Consider the following 15432-nt stretch of genomic DNA (forward strand, 5'->3'; position numbering starts at 1 on the left):
TACTTTTGTTAATCCAAATTGAAATTGTTACACCAATTAAGCAGCCAGTGTTAATGAACAAGTTAAATAATCAGTTTAGTTTATGTGTTTCGTCACTCTTTGGGAAACCTTGCATGTCAAGTTTGTTTTTATTTCAAAAGGTTATTGTTCTTCCCTTAATGTGGAATTCTTAAATATATTAACTTGTTTGTGGGAAATGATAGTTAAGAGCTGTCAGGTTTTGTTTTTTAATTAGTAAGGATTTCCTTGATTTAGCTGTTTGGGTCACATGGTTTATAATCACAGCTTATGATAATATTTGGCTTTGAGGAATGATACTCTTGAACTGTGTGTGCTATAAGTATATTTGTTAATTTGACTTTTATGAATGATTTAACAGAGTTCAGTGTAGGGTTACAAGTTATGCTGCCGGTGTGTTTCAGAATGAATAGATTGTGTATTGACCAGACTGGATTAGTAACGTACTTTTTGAAACATCTTTGGTATTAACCTAGTGAGAATTAAAAGTTCCTGAAAAGAAAAAATTGAAAATTGTTCTTTCTAAAGCTTTTAGAGTGCTTCAAGTGCCTCAGATTAAATAGATACCATTTTTTTATTCTAAATGAACCCACTTAGGACTTTATTAGTTTCTAAGTTAGAAACTGCTCTTTTCTGACATTCAGAGTGATTGGTAATTCATGATCATGAATGTGTAGTGCAGAATGTGTTACTTAAGAGCAAGCAATTTTAACAGTGTTTTTTTGATTTTGTAATAAAGGAATAGCTCTCGTATTTTAAATCTGGGAACATGTTGGTTATTCCCTTAGATGACAAGGGCTGATTCTTATATTTTTTGTCTTTAATAGTACAAAGAATATATATTATATGTGAATGAATGAAAATTATGGATGCCACAATTATTTCAAATTTTTCCCTTTTAGGTAACAGTGCATAATCCAGAGAATCAAAGCTACTTGATAGCATATAAAGATTCACAACTCATTGTTTCTTCGGCTAAGTAAGTTTTACTTAAATAATCATGCTGTTAATTGGGGTTGATCAAGTATCTAACTCTGAGTTTCTGGTCAGGGTCATGAGATCGAGGTCCATGTTGGGCTCCACACTCAGCAGGATGTCTGTTTGAGATTTTTCTCTTTCTCTCCCTTTGCTGCTCCTCCTGCTGTGTGCTTGCTCTCTCGGCTTTCTAAAATGAATAATTTTTTAAAAAACATGTATCATGATATTAAAGCATTTGAGTTGACCATAAAGGAAATATGATTGCTTCGCCTTCTTTCATAAAATACTTCTGTCAAGTTCTGGGAACTAGTACAGTATAGTACAAAAGTTAGGAGTATACATTCTGGAGCCTGAATGAGTAAATGTGGATCCCACCTTCATGACTCCAGCCCTGTCACCTAGGGCAAGTCATTCACTTGCTACAAGTTCTTCAGAAGGGGGTAATAATTACATTTACCTACCTGAGGTTGTTGTCACAATAAAGAGATCATATATATGCTAATATGTGTTAAACTATTTATGAAATTTTAAAAGATATGTTTGTTAAATATTATGTGTATGTGTAATTTTACATATTTTAAAATATTTTAAATGATGTTTAAATGTCTCATATATTGTGTAAAGTACCTGTTAAGGTATTTATATATGTAAAGGCCTGAACAGTTCTTAGCCTAGTAAGAACTAAGTGTTAATCCTTATTTTTATTGTAAATGACCTCTTCTAAACTAACCCTCTTCTGTCCTTCATACCTATTTTTCCAGATCTCCATGCAGGTCCCCCTATTTCACTCTCTCTCCCCAATTTGCATGACATCAGGCTAATGCCATCACCTTAGTTCATGTAAAATTTCCAGTTCTGACTCCAATCTTGGCTCGAGCTTAGTACAACAGGTTCTTCCTGGTATCTCCATCCTAGTTCATGATATTTCTGCCCTAGTTCTCTGGCTTCCAGCCTATCCAACACAATACCACAGTGGCTTAACTTTTGAAAAATAATCCCAAATGCCAAATCTCTGATTTCTTATGGTCTTTGAATGTGTATCCAAAGTCCTTGGAATAATATCAGAAGGCCAGTGTAGCCTGACTCAACTTCATCTGTTTTTTTAATCTCTTATTTTGGTACATTTCAAACATAGACAAAACAGTATGATAAATACTGATGTACAGGCCATTCAGCTTGAATAATCACCACCCATGGCCGATCTGTTTCCATCTGTAACCCTGTTCATAACCTTTCTATATTATTTTGAAGCAAATTACAGATTTTATATAATTCATTAAGTACTTGAGTATATATAATCTCTTAAAAAGAGGACTCTTTATTTTATTTTAAAGATTTTACTTATTTATTTGACAGAGAGAGAACAAGTAGGCAGAAGGGGCGGGGAGGGGGGGGAAGCAAGCTCCCTGCTGAGCAGAGAGCCCAGTGCAGGGCTCAATCCCAGGACCCTGAGATTATGACCTGCGCCAAAGGCAGAGGCTTAACCCACTGAGCCACCCAGGTGCCCCAAAAGAGACTGTTTTAAAAGATGTGACCACAATACTATTTTCATACCTTATAAATTATTGATTGCTTAATATTATATGCCCAGTCAGTATTCAGGTTTCCAATAGTCTCAAATTTCTGGTAGTCTTTAGTTTCCAATAGATCTGTATGTTTCCCCTCTCCTTTTTTGCCTTATATTTGTAAATTTTCTATCACAGTTAGTGCCCTTAAGTCATGTATTCTAGTTGTTTGATACCAGAGTTTTATCCTCCCTTACCAAGAATTTGCAAGTTAAATCAGTTTATTTCTTTTAAAATGTCTCTCATATACTTTATGACCCCTGACAGGTATCTTCCAGAAGGAGGTAGGGGTGCCTGGGTGGCTCAGTCGGATGAGCATCTGCCTTCGGCTCATGTCATGATCTCAGGGTCCTGGGATCAAGCCCCACATCGGGCTCTCTGCTCAGTAGGAGACTGCTTCTCCCTCTCTCTCTGCCACCTGCTCTCTCTGCTTGTTTCTCTGTCAAATAAACAAAATCTTAAAAAAAGAAACAAAAGGAGGTATTTAATACGACAGTTTTCATCTCTTTCATCTCAGATGTTTTAGAAGTGGTAGTGGAGGTCATAATTGGATGTGTGTGAAATATCACTCTTTTGGCTCTTTGAACTTTTCAGTAGGACCCTGATAAATGCAGAGAGAGCATATTGAAAGATTAAAATGGTACACCCCTGTTATTCTTCCCTCATTTACCAACTCAGACTGTGATTTAGTTCATTACTACTAAAGGCAGTTAACAATAACAGCATGGTAGTTCTGGCTAACATCTTCAAACATCTAAACACCAAGTTATTTTATATTAGACATGAGAAACACCTTCCTAACCATATGGTACATTTTAAGGAGAGGCTAGAGAGGCATTAGATATAGTGCAGTTTTCTTTAAGGGATTTGTATGGTGTATATAGTACATAAGGAATCAACTAACTGAGTCAGCTTCGTGTCTAATAGACTTTTTTAAGTGAATGGATCTGGTGATTTAAAGAGAGGCTTCAGAAATACTAGAGTCACTTAAGGATTACATTTCCTTGTTATTTTGGATAGCAGCTTGAGAATCCTTGGGATGTAGCTGATACCCTATGTGGCTGCCAGGAGACAGGTCAGTTAAATGACCTCATGTTTAAAAACATGATTAGCTCTAATGTTGATGAAGTATTTAATACCATATATTTATGGTTATTTATTATGCATTATTAACATAAATAATACACTGTACTGCTAAGAGCTTGCATCTTAAATGAAAAACATCTGAATGAGATTCAGAAATGTCCAGTGTTAGTTCTTATAGGTTTTATCTTGTGTGGGGAGGGATGATGGTCGGTCTGTTTTGTTGGACAGATTGGTAAAATGGGAACAACTTAAAGTAGTACAGATGTAAACTTCTGCAATGAGTTCATAATTTTAACTTTCCTTAGAAAAATTAAAATTATCAAGTTTTCTCAAAATTTAGCAGTGTGTTATTAGACACATTTGGTATATGACTGAATAGTTTATACATTATAGCTTCTGGAGTAGAAAGAGGAATTAACTTTGCAGCATTTATGAGAGATTTAAAATGTTAAGGTCCAAGTAAATAGAAATTCTTAGTATAACTAATTTTGTTTAGCATAATAGTCTATATTTTGTTTCTCTTAAGAGCATTACAGCATTGTGAAGGATTGATTCAGCAGTATAACCGTGCTGAGAACAGTATATGCTTACCTGACAGTAAGCCTCTGCCTCACCAGAATGTAACCAACCATGTGGGCAAAGCAGTTGAAGACTGCATGAGGGCCATCATTGGGGTGTTGCTCAATTTAACTAATGATAATGGTAAGTAATTTAATTTTCTACATGTATTTTCACTGAAAGCTTATATATTACATGTAAAAACAAGTTATTCCCCTTGTTTCTTAATGTAGTGATTTTTTAATTGCCATCGTATAATTCACTTACTCATGTATAGATGTAACTACTTTGAGGGTTAATATTTTTAGGACCAGCCTGGTAGCTGTACGGAGGCACCCAGGAGCCTAGTTGGTTGGGCAGCTGCCTCCTGCTCAGGTCATGATCCCTGGGTCCTGGGATCAAGCCCCGCATCAGGCTCCCTGCTCCATGGGGAGCCTGCTTCTCCGTCTCCTCTGCCTGCTGCTCTGCCCACTTGTATTCTCTCTCTCAAATAAATAAAAAGTTCTGGGGCGTCTGGGTGGCTTGGTCATGATCTCGGTCCTGGGATTGAGCCCCACATCAGACTCCCTGCTGGGCGGGGAGCCTGCTTCCCCCACTCTCTGCCTGCCTTTATGCCTACTTATGATCTCTGTCAAATAAATAAATAAAATCTTTAAAAAAAAAAATTTAAAAAGAAGTAGCTACATGTTTCTAACCTTTAAGTTCTATGTTAATGAATATTGGTTATTAGTATCACATAGAAGAATCAGTAACAATTTTCACATTGTTAACATTTCTTACTTCAGAGTGGGGCAGCACCAAAACAGGAGAACAGGATGGCTTGATTGGCACAGCAATGAACTGTGTGCTTCAGGTTCCAAAGTACCTACCTCAGGAGCAGAGATTTGATATTCGAGTGCTGGTGAGTTGGAGTAACTGTTTCAGAAAGCAGTATTTGATCTATTGAGTTGATAAACTTCTTAGTTTGGGGTTTAAGAAACAACTATTTGATATATTGTGGATTTCACTGGATTCCTTGTGAACACACCTTAATGTACAAAAGAAAGCTGTGAAGGTTTCTGTGCAAAAATTAAAAGTATAAGAACTAAAGTAATGATTTTTAAGAAGCGGTGAAATCATTGGGAAGACCATTATCTTACATACTGGTTTTTAACCATTTAGTGGGTGGTAGAACATTAAGTTTCTAGCTGTCAGCGGAAGTTACATGTATTATGTTGATGTGCTTTTAATTCTCACCTGTGGTAATATGCATATTTTAATTTTTGTAGGGCTTAGGTCTACTGATAAATCTAGTGGAATACAGTGCTCGGAATCGGCACTGTCTTGTCAACATGGAAACATCATGTTCTTTTGATTCTTCCTTCTGTAGTGGAGAAGGAGATGATAGTTTAAGGATAGCTGGACAAATTCATGCCGTTCAGGCTTTAGTGCAGGTAAGTAACAACTTCAAAACAAGCGAACACCTTCAGTTTGTGGATTGTCCAACTTGTTCATCAGTTGCACCTTTCCCTGCCTCTCCCTTCCTCCTCCCTGTGTGTGTGTGTGTGTGTGTGTCTGTCTGTCTCTCTCTCACCCTTACCAGTTCACTGAGAGGCACACTGACTTAGAATTTATTCCCTTCCTTACTTTATTCCAATGACAGTTCAACTGTAATAATAATCACTCCTTAGGCATTATTAGTGAAAAGCAGAAACAAAGCGTATTTGTTGATGAATCAAAAGATTTTTTTTTTTTTTTAAGATTTTATATTATTTGACAGAGATCACAAGTAGGCAGAGAGAGAGGAGGAAGCAGGCTCCCCACAGAGCAGAGAGCCCGATGTGGGGCAGGACCCTGGGATCATGACCTGAGCTGAAGGTAGAGGCTTTAACCCACTGAGCCACCCGGGCACCCCAAAAGATTTTTTAAGATTTTACTTACTAACAGCCATTGAGAGAGGGAACACAAGGAAGGGGAGTGGGAGAGGGAGAAGCAGGCTTCCTGCTGAGCAGGGAGCCTGATGTGGGACTCGATCTTAGCACCCCAATACCATGACCTGAGCCAAAGGCAGATGTTTAACGACTGAGCCACCCATGTGCCCCTCAGAAGATTTTTAATAACAAATTAGGAGTGAAGACCCAGCCCCAATCCTATCCAGTTCAGGTCCTTCAAGCATTTACTTTTTGGTCTGATCTCTGTCTAGTACTTTTTGTTCCTAAATATTGGGCCATAACTTTCCCCTTTCCCAGGTGAGGGAATACTTTTCAAAGTATATCTGTAGAGTAATTTCCTGGCTTAAGAATTATGTCAGTCACCTGGATGACTCAGTGGGTTAAGCTTCTGCCTTCGGCTCAGGTCTTGATCTCAGGGTCCTGGGATGGAGCCCCACATCGGGCTCTCTGCACAGCAGGGAGCCTGCTTCCTCCTCTCTCTTTGCCTGACTCTCTGCCTACTTGTGATCCCTCTCTCTCTGTTGAATTTAAAGAAAAAAAAAAATTTGTGTCGGGGGGCGGCTGTGTGGTTTAGTCAGTTAAGTATCTGCCTTTGGCTCAGGTCATGATCCTGGAGTCCTGGGATGGACCCCAGTATTGGGCTCCCTATTCAGCGGGGAGCTTGCTTCTCCCTCTCCCTCTGCCCACCCCCGATCTTGAGCTTTCTCTCAAATGCATGAATAAAATCTTTTAAGAAAAAGAATTGTATCAATATGTATTTAAAACTTGATGTCTCAGATGTTATAAGAAACTGATAAATTATTAAACACTAAAAAAAAATAACTTAAAAAATAAAAATTGAGGGAATCCTAGGTGGCTCAGTCAATTGAGCATCTCCCTTTAGTTCAGGTCATGATCCCAGGGTGGTCCTGGGATCGAGTCTGCCATTGGGCTCCTTCCTCAGAGGGTAACCTGCTTCTCCCCTTGCCTTCCTGTTCCCCTGCTTATGTGTGCTGTCTCTGACAAATAAAATAAAAATCTTTAAAAAAATTGCTACTTCTGTGGGGTGCCTGGCTGGCTCAGTTGGAGGATATGTTGCTCTCTGTCTTAGAGTTATAAGCTTAAGCCCCACATTGAGTGTAGAAAATAAATAAATAAACTTAAAAACAAAAAAGGTAAAAATTGATGTCCCCAATACACCTGATCCCAGCCACTAAACATAGTCTCTCTCCTCAGTTTACACTTCTCCCAAAAAGCTGCAAGTGAGTTTTTGTTTCTTATGGTGGGCATTGCAGTTTTTAACATTTTTTGCCAATCTAATAGGTTCCTAAGTACCTTTGTTATTTCTTGGCTTTAAATGACAATTTGCATATGTTCAGAATTGGTAATGAACTGTCTACTTCATTGTTTCTGAAACCTTTGCTACCCTGTTAATCCTTTTGGCCTTTTTGAAACTAATAATACCTGAAAGAAGGTAATCCATAACAACTTGATCTTTTTCTGATTCATAACTAGGACCCCATCATTCTCTTCTCAAATATTTTGATCTCAGGAGTTCTTTTACAGTATTAAAAATTACTGGGGACTCCAGAGAATTTTTGTTTATGTGTGTTTGATCTATTGATATTTACTGAATTTGAAATAAAAACTGAGAAAATGATAAAACAAAGACACTCCTTCCATTAGCCATCAGAGCAATAACACAATCACATAGTATGTAGATCCTGGAAAACACTGTACATTTATGAGAAAATGAAAGAAGGCAGTAGTAGTATAGATCTGATTTTGCCCTCATAGATTCTCTAGAGGGGTTTTGGAGATCCCTAAATTTTAAGAAATTTTAATACCACTTTTATATAAAATTCAAATTTTAGTTTTTTAGGGGTATTAAAGTTTATATACCACTGTTCTCTATACTCAGCAAATTTTTGAGATCTACTTGGCATTTGCTTTGCTGGTGGTAGTTTTTAGTAACTTGGAGTTTTTCCCAAATCATACAAGTAAATGCTTTCTATACATTCATCTCTGTACCAACACAAGGAAAATAAAGTACATGAAAGCAAGGAATTCAGTGGTTGCCTTTTAACTTAGTTTTCATTGTGTACTTCCATTGTTAATAATATTAGTTGAAGTCCAGTTCTGAGTTCTCTTGAGACCTTTTACTTTCTATTTTTACTGGTGCTTGTTTATCTCTTTATTTTATTTTTTTTTAAATATCTATGAGAGAGCAAACAAGTAAGCTAAGCCCGCAGGGCAGATGGTGGGGAGGGGCAGAGGGAGACACAGAATCTTTTTTTTTTTTTTAAGCTTTTATTTGTCAGAGAGACGAGCACTCACGCACAGGCAGGGGGAGCGAGTGGCACCCAAGGGGAGAACCAGGTTCCCTGCTGAGCAAGGATCCTGGTGTGGGACTTGATCCCAGGACCTTGTGTCATGACCCAAGCTGAAGGCAGACTTTAAACCCACTGAGTCCCCCTTGTTTATCTCTCTAAATTTCTTTCTGAAGAGGCCATTTTGCTTTCCCCAGTATTAGTTTTATTTAGTGTCCTTTCTTTCTTGATTTATTCAGTTTGCTCAGGCTTAAGAAATTTGCTATACATCAAGTTGGTATTTTTTGCTTGAATTATCCTGTCATTATTATGCAATTTAAGGGCAGGTGTTGAGATTTGCATTCTTAAAAACAATGCCTGTATCATTAGTAGATATATTTAGTTTACTTGATTGAATCACAGTAGCATTTATACTTTCCTTTTTGCCTTCAGTTGTAGAGCAAAAGTTCCTATTATTAACTTACCCTCTTATATTTTTATATATATATTTTTAAAAGATTTTATTTATTTATTTGACAGAGAGAGAGCACAAGCAGGCAAAGAGAGACAGGGAAGCAGGCTACCCACTGAGCAGAGAGCCCGATCTGGGGCTCGATCCCAGGACCCTGAGACCACGACCCAAGCCTAAGGCAGAGGCTTAAACCACTGAGCCACCCAGGCACCCCTAACTTACTCCTTTTAACCAGACCGCATGCTTCTTAGGGTTAGTGATCTTAAAAGCAAACATAACTTTATATTTGGGTGCATACATGTTACTTGATGTTCTTTTAATGACCTTCAAAAATAATTTTTATCAGCTATTCCTTGAGCGAGAACGAGCAGCCCAGTTGGCAGAAAGTAAAACAGACGAATTGATCAAAGATGCTCCCACCACTCAGCATGATAAGAGTGGAGAGTGGCAAGAGACAAGTGGAGAAATACAGTGGGTATCAACTGAAAAGACTGATGGTACGGAAGAGAAACATAAGAAGGAGGAGGAGGAGGATGAACTTGACCTCAATAAAGGTACATTTATTTTAAATCGTGTATTCAAATTCAGAATGTTTTCTCCTTTTTTTTTTTTTTTTAAATTTTATTTATTTATTTGACAGAGATCACAAGTAGGTAGAGAGGCAGGCAGAGAGAGGGGGGAAGCAGGCTCCTTGCCAAGCAGAGAGCCTGATGTGGGGCTCGATCCCGGGATCCTGGGATCATGACCTGAGCTGAAGGCAGAGGCTTTAAACCACTGAGCCACCCAGGCGCCCCTGTTTTCTCCTTCTGAAACATTTTTAATTCATGTGTTGTCATAATCTTGCTATTATTTTATGACCTCTCTAGTTCAGTGTAGCAAGCTTTAGTATTTCAGTGCTTATAGGAGTTCTTTGCTGGCTTCCTAGCAGTGAGGAAGGCACACATGCAGTGCAGGAAAGGTCTGCCTTTTCTTCCTGCTCTGGCCTTTCTTTAATCACCTGAAAAGAGAGTGGTTGAACAATAGGACTCCTAAAGGTTTTTACAGTTTTGAAATTTTGATTCTTGTATGAGCCTCACTTTATAAATTGAGATCTATTATCATAAACTACGGTAATAGTTCTCAAATGGTATGTCGTGGCTTGGAAGCACAGTAAGGAATACACTGACGGAGATGTTACATTTATTATCTCTTGTCAACAACTGGTATTGGATTTACTGGTTATGCAACTACTGCAGGATAGTCATTTGTCACCCAGGTTATAAGATTGAATAATGTTTAGCCTCAACCAAGCTAGGAAGCAAGTCCCAGCAAATGTCTTTTTCTGAGCCTAGTCTTGTTCTCTTATGCCCACTTTTCCACTAATGGCATTAGTTCTGATATTGTAAGAAATTGCTGTTCCATCTTCTAAGTGTTCATGTTTCCTTTGGCATAATATTTTTGGTTGCTTAGCAGTCTTTTTTAATAACAGCTCTGTTGGGGTAAGTGTTAGCTTGTGAGGACTACTGTAATGAAGTACTGTAGACTGAGTGGCTTAAACAGCAGACGTGGGTTTCCTCACAGTTCTGAAGGATCCGCATGTCAGGGTTGGTCTCAGGCTTGACTGTCCAAGCTTGGATTGTAGATGACCATCTTTTGCCTATCTTTTTAGATAGTCTTCCCTCTTTGTATATCTTTTTTCTAATTTCCTGTTATGGAGATGGCAGACAGAGTAGGCCTCCACCCCAGTGACCTCATTTAAACTACCTCTTTAGTTAAACGCTCTATCCAAGTGTAGTTGAACCCTGAGCTACTGGGGATTAGGAGCTCAACATATGCAAGGAGTGGGGCCATAGTTCAGCAGGTAACAAGGTAAAATTCACCTTTTTAAAGTGAATAATGGAGTGGTTCTCAATACATTTACAAGGTTGTGCGACCCATCAGCACTCTGTAAATTTCAGAACATTTTCATCACCCCCAAAAGAATTCCTATACCCATTACCTTCTGTTCTCCCCTCCCCAGCCAGTGGCAACCACTGATTCTGTCTCTAGATTTGTCTTTTCTGGACTTCTCATGTAAATGGAATAATACGTAGCCTTTTGTGACTGGCTTCTTTCATTTAGCCTAATCTTTTCAAGGTTCAGTCATGTTGTAACATGTTATTAGTACTTAAATGCTTTTCATAGCCAAATACTCCATTGTAAGTGTGTACCACACTTTATCTAGTTATCAGTTGATGCATGTTCGGTTGTGTCCACCTGTGGCTCTTAAGAATGATGCTGCTGTGACCTAGTATTCATGTACAAGTTTTTGTATGAACATATATTTTTACTTCTCTTGGGTGAAAGTGCTGGATTATTTGTCAACTCAGTGTTTAATATTTTAAGGAACTACCGTGCTCTTTTCCAAAATAACAGCTTCATTTTACATTCCTACTGCCCATGTATAAGGGTTCTGGTTTCTCCAAATCCTTACAAATAGTTATTCGTCTTTTTTATTTTAGCCATCCTAGTGGGTGTGAAGGTATATGTCACTTGATTTGCAGTTCCCTGTTGAATAAATAGTGTCAAGCATGCTTTCACATGCTTTTTGCCCATTTACATATCTCTGTTGTCTTTTCACTTTCTTGATAGTGTCTTTTGAAACAAAATTTTTAAGTTTGATGTTCAATTTATCGGAGTTTGTCACATTTGGTTTAGGGGTGTGGTTTCCTAACCCGAGGTCATAAAGATTTAGTCCTTTATTTTTGTTGAAGAGTTTTATGGTATTTGTGCTTTATATTAAGGTCCCTCTTCCATTTGCGTAATTTTTTGTTAATTTGTGTGGATATCCCATTTTCCCAGCACTATCAATGTTTAAGGAGTTCTGAAGAAAAGATAACTAACAGAATTGTTGGTGTTCTGGGTAGGATTGTTTTGTTGTTGTTGTTTGGTTTTGGTGATATACTGTTACAGTTTTGTGTTTAAATATTCTCAGCCCTTCAGCATGCTGGCAAACACATGGAGGATTGCATTGTGGCCTCATACACAGCACTACTTCTTGGGTGTCTCTGCCAGGAGAGTCCAGTAAGTAATAGTTCAGTATTGTTTTATGTGTCTTAAAAAGATATTCTTGTGACAACTTTGTACCATCACCTAATTAACTTATGTATTACTGTATTTTCCCCCCTCATGTTAAAACTTCCAAATATTTGGTAAACTTTTTTATAATTGCTTATTTTTTTAATTTCATGATTTTAAAGGTACATTCCAAAACAAAAGTTTAATGAGAAAGTTTTTGAGTGATGAATGAATTGATTTACATGGCTTTCATTGAAGTAAAAGCGTAATATAAAACCTATGCTCAGCTGGCGTAAGATGGAAAAGTATAGTCTCAGTGATATTATGTGCTCTTTATCTTTAAACCCTACTGTCTTGTGGTAGGTCTCCTCCTGACCCCATGCTGGCTCTGGCTGCATGTCTCTTCTAGTTAAATAATGTCCAACAGAAGAAGGCGGCCTCTTCATGTCTGTTTCTTTTTAAGAGCAGTGTTTTCTTCCCTCTGGGATCGCTCCACACCCACTGTACCAAGTAGAGTTCCCCTTATCTTGGCCAGCATTGGCTCATGTGACTTTTGACTTACTGGCAAGGAAAATAGGATTATTAAAGATTTAGATGATGATAATTTCACTGGTAGTATTAGTGTCCAGTTGGTGGGGTTGAGTCAGCATGGAAGCAGAGGGTTCTGGCTGTTGGGACAGTCATTGGGAGGACTTCTTAAGGGAAAGGTCTAGTGGAAGAGCCAAATTTTAAAATGAAAAGGAGGTTCTTCTCCGTAGGAGCCAAGGGCATTCAGGAGGCAAGAATGGAAGTCTGTTCTGTAGTGAAAGGGTTAGCTTCTCTTTTGTGTTTTTTGTTTTTCCTGATTCCCTGTCTCTTCCATATTTATATTACAGCCAAGCTCTGATCTAAATGCATAGTAGCCTGCTCCACTGTGACCCTTGCTGGCACCATGGCTTTCAAGAACAAGACCAAAGTTCTCATCATTGCTGTGGAGGCCCTGCAGGATCTTTATCCCCTTTCCTGAAATCTTTTCAGTTCAGTCCTTTTCCTTATTTCCTTAAAGTCAGAGCTTTTAAGGGCAAATGAGAAACATGCATCAAGCAAAGGGAAAGAGGGAGACGCACGTCTCCAAAAAATTATGGGCTTACTATTTAATGACTTTTTAGGTATTCTATTTTGCACACACCCTAGTTTCAGTTGTGTTCTTTTTAAAAAGATTTATTTATTTATTTATTTGACAGATCACGAGTAGGCAGAGAGGCAGGCAGGGAGAGAGAGAGAGGAAGGGGCTTCCCTGTCAAGCAGAGAGCCCGATGTGGGGCTCGATCCCAGTACCCTGGGATCATGACCTGAGCCGAAGGCAGAGGCTTTAACCCACTGAGCCACCCTGGTGCCCCAAGTTGTGTTCTTTTTTTTTCTTTCTTTCTTTTTTTTTTTTTATAAAGATTTTATTTATTTATTTGACAGATCACAAGCAGGCAGAGAGGCAGGCAGAGAGAGAGAGAGAGAGAGGGAAGCAGGCTCCCTGCTGAGCAGAGAGCCTGATGTGGGACCCGATCCCAGGACCAGCCAGGCAGTGGCTTAACCTACTGAGCCACCCTGGTGCCCCAGTTGTGTTCTTTTTTAAATAATAGGTATAGACATTAACATGATACTGGCACATGTGATTTATCTATGGCCATTTTTGTCATGTGAATGTCCTGTACCTATTCATCGGTTATCTCTCTTTTCTAAAGAGATCATAAGGTCCTTAAGCTCTGGGCAATATTGTGAATTCATAGGACTCTAGGTGTCATTATTGCCTTGTGGGGGGTCATTATGATTACCTGCTCCCCCCCCCCCAAAAAAACTGGGTGATAAACAAAATGTAAAGGAAATTGGTTTGCTGAATGTGTAAGTGGAAGAGATGAGAAAGCAGGTCATTGTACTATAGTAAAGGCTGCTTAATGGAAGCCCAGGGGATTGGGTCGTCTTCCATTGCATCTTGGAAGCTGTATAGTTTCCATCGAGATTGCCCTTATGACATTCATCTGGTGCATTGCAGTGGTCAGTCTCCTCACTGGTCTTTGTCTTTTCTGCTCTCTTGACTCCATTCCTGAAATCTTGGACACTGCCACCACAGCTGACTTCCCAAAGAGCACATCTGATCACTACTCTTTACCAATCTTTCTTGGTTTACCATCAGTTAGTTTACTGCTACAAGTAAAACTTGTTAAAACTGCTTCTGCTTTTTCTAAATCTGTCATACCCATTGGGTATTTTCTAAATTTCCCAGATAAGCCATGCCATTTCTCATTTTTTTAAGTTTATTTAAGTAATCTCTACATCCATTGTGGGGCTCAAACTCACAAATCCGAGATTGAGTTTTATGCTTTTCTGAAAGAGCCCCTCTCATTTTTTCTTTTTGTACCTGCTATTCTCTATTTAAGAACACATGCTATGGCTCCCCTTCCCATGCCCCAGCCACAGTGTGTTGGATTCTGTAGAGAATATTGATAGAAAAGGGTTTGATTATTGAGGGTTTCACTCAAAACTTCGGGTCTGTTCATTTATTTTGTATCATAGCAATGCAGTTCTCTTCTGAGTGGCCTTTGTAGCCACTGAAGCTACTGCTCTTCCTGCCCTCATGCTGTCTTCCTGGAATTGTTTAAAGACATTCTTAAACCCAGCTTTCCTTTAGCTGTGTAGTTTCCATTGGGATTGCCCTATAACATTCACCACTCCAGTGATTGATGTTGCATAATTTAGCATATGGTTACTTAGTAACATTCATTAGATCTTTTCTGAAACTGTATTCATACTATTTTGTTTATCATTTCAAAAGTACATTGACAAAAAAATTTTTTAAAAAAGAGAAGGAGGAATGCTTGGGTAGCTTAGTCAGATTGGTTTTATATATGTGTGTATATATAGCAGTGTCCTCTGCTGGCATTGCTGACATTCTCTCATGAAACAAGATTATCTTTGGAAAGATCTGGTTAATTCCCAGCCTACATAGGAACATGAGGATTTTTATTATTTCATAAGCACCAGAGTACATTCTCAATTTCCCCCTTATTTTCTTGACATTGCTTCCCACCCCAACACACATATACTCAGCAGTGCATTTTATTCTTTCAGGCATTTTTCAGTATACTTAACAAAAGTAAATATGGATACAGGTGTAGCTTTTGCCAGTTTTACCTTTCTGAGCATGGGATTGAGTAGGGAATGCACACATACACACACACAAAAGCAGAGTTTAGGAGGGTGGAAATGGCAACGGCATATTAAACAAGGAGGTCAAGGACCTTGTAGAAGTTTGGAAGAAGGTATGTGCCAAAACCAGCAACACAGTGCAGGGTGCAAACTCCTGTTTTCTGCCACCTGACCAGTATATATTTGATCTCTTTTCTCAGATCAATGTGACCACTGTGCGAGAGTATCTGCCAGAAGGGGATTTTTCAATAATGACAGAGATGCTCAAAAAATTCCTGAGCTTCATGAATCTTACTGTAAGTAGCTTCTGTGGTCATAAA

At 38.5% G+C, this 15432-nt stretch overlaps 1 protein-coding gene across 3 annotated transcripts in view; it reads left to right on the plus strand.

The window, feature by feature from the left end:
* The window catches only part of WAPL (WAPL cohesin release factor), a 79695-nt gene that overhangs the window by 61655 nt on the left and 2608 nt on the right, over positions 1-15432 (plus strand). For 2 of the 3 annotated variants that reach the window (XM_004765782.3, XM_004765781.3), the window contains exons 12-18: positions 921-997; positions 4174-4349; positions 4991-5106; positions 5474-5638; positions 9243-9450; positions 11850-11938; positions 15313-15408. In XM_004765782.3, the coding sequence (XP_004765839.1) occupies positions 921-997; positions 4174-4349; positions 4991-5106; positions 5474-5638; positions 9243-9450; positions 11850-11938; positions 15313-15408 (927 nt within the window). Of the gene's footprint in view, positions 1-920; positions 998-4173; positions 4350-4990; positions 5107-5473; positions 5639-9242; positions 9451-11849; positions 11939-12807; positions 12949-15312; positions 15409-15432 lie in introns of those variants that run through there. The other variant, XR_006603278.1, reaches the window with a different exon arrangement.

Source organism: Mustela putorius, unplaced genomic scaffold (genome assembly GCF_011764305.1).
Source record: "Mustela putorius furo isolate JIRA1106 unplaced genomic scaffold, ASM1176430v1.1 tig00003909_pilon_pilon_pilon, whole genome shotgun sequence".
NCBI lineage: Eukaryota > Metazoa > Chordata > Mammalia > Carnivora > Mustelidae > Mustela > Mustela putorius.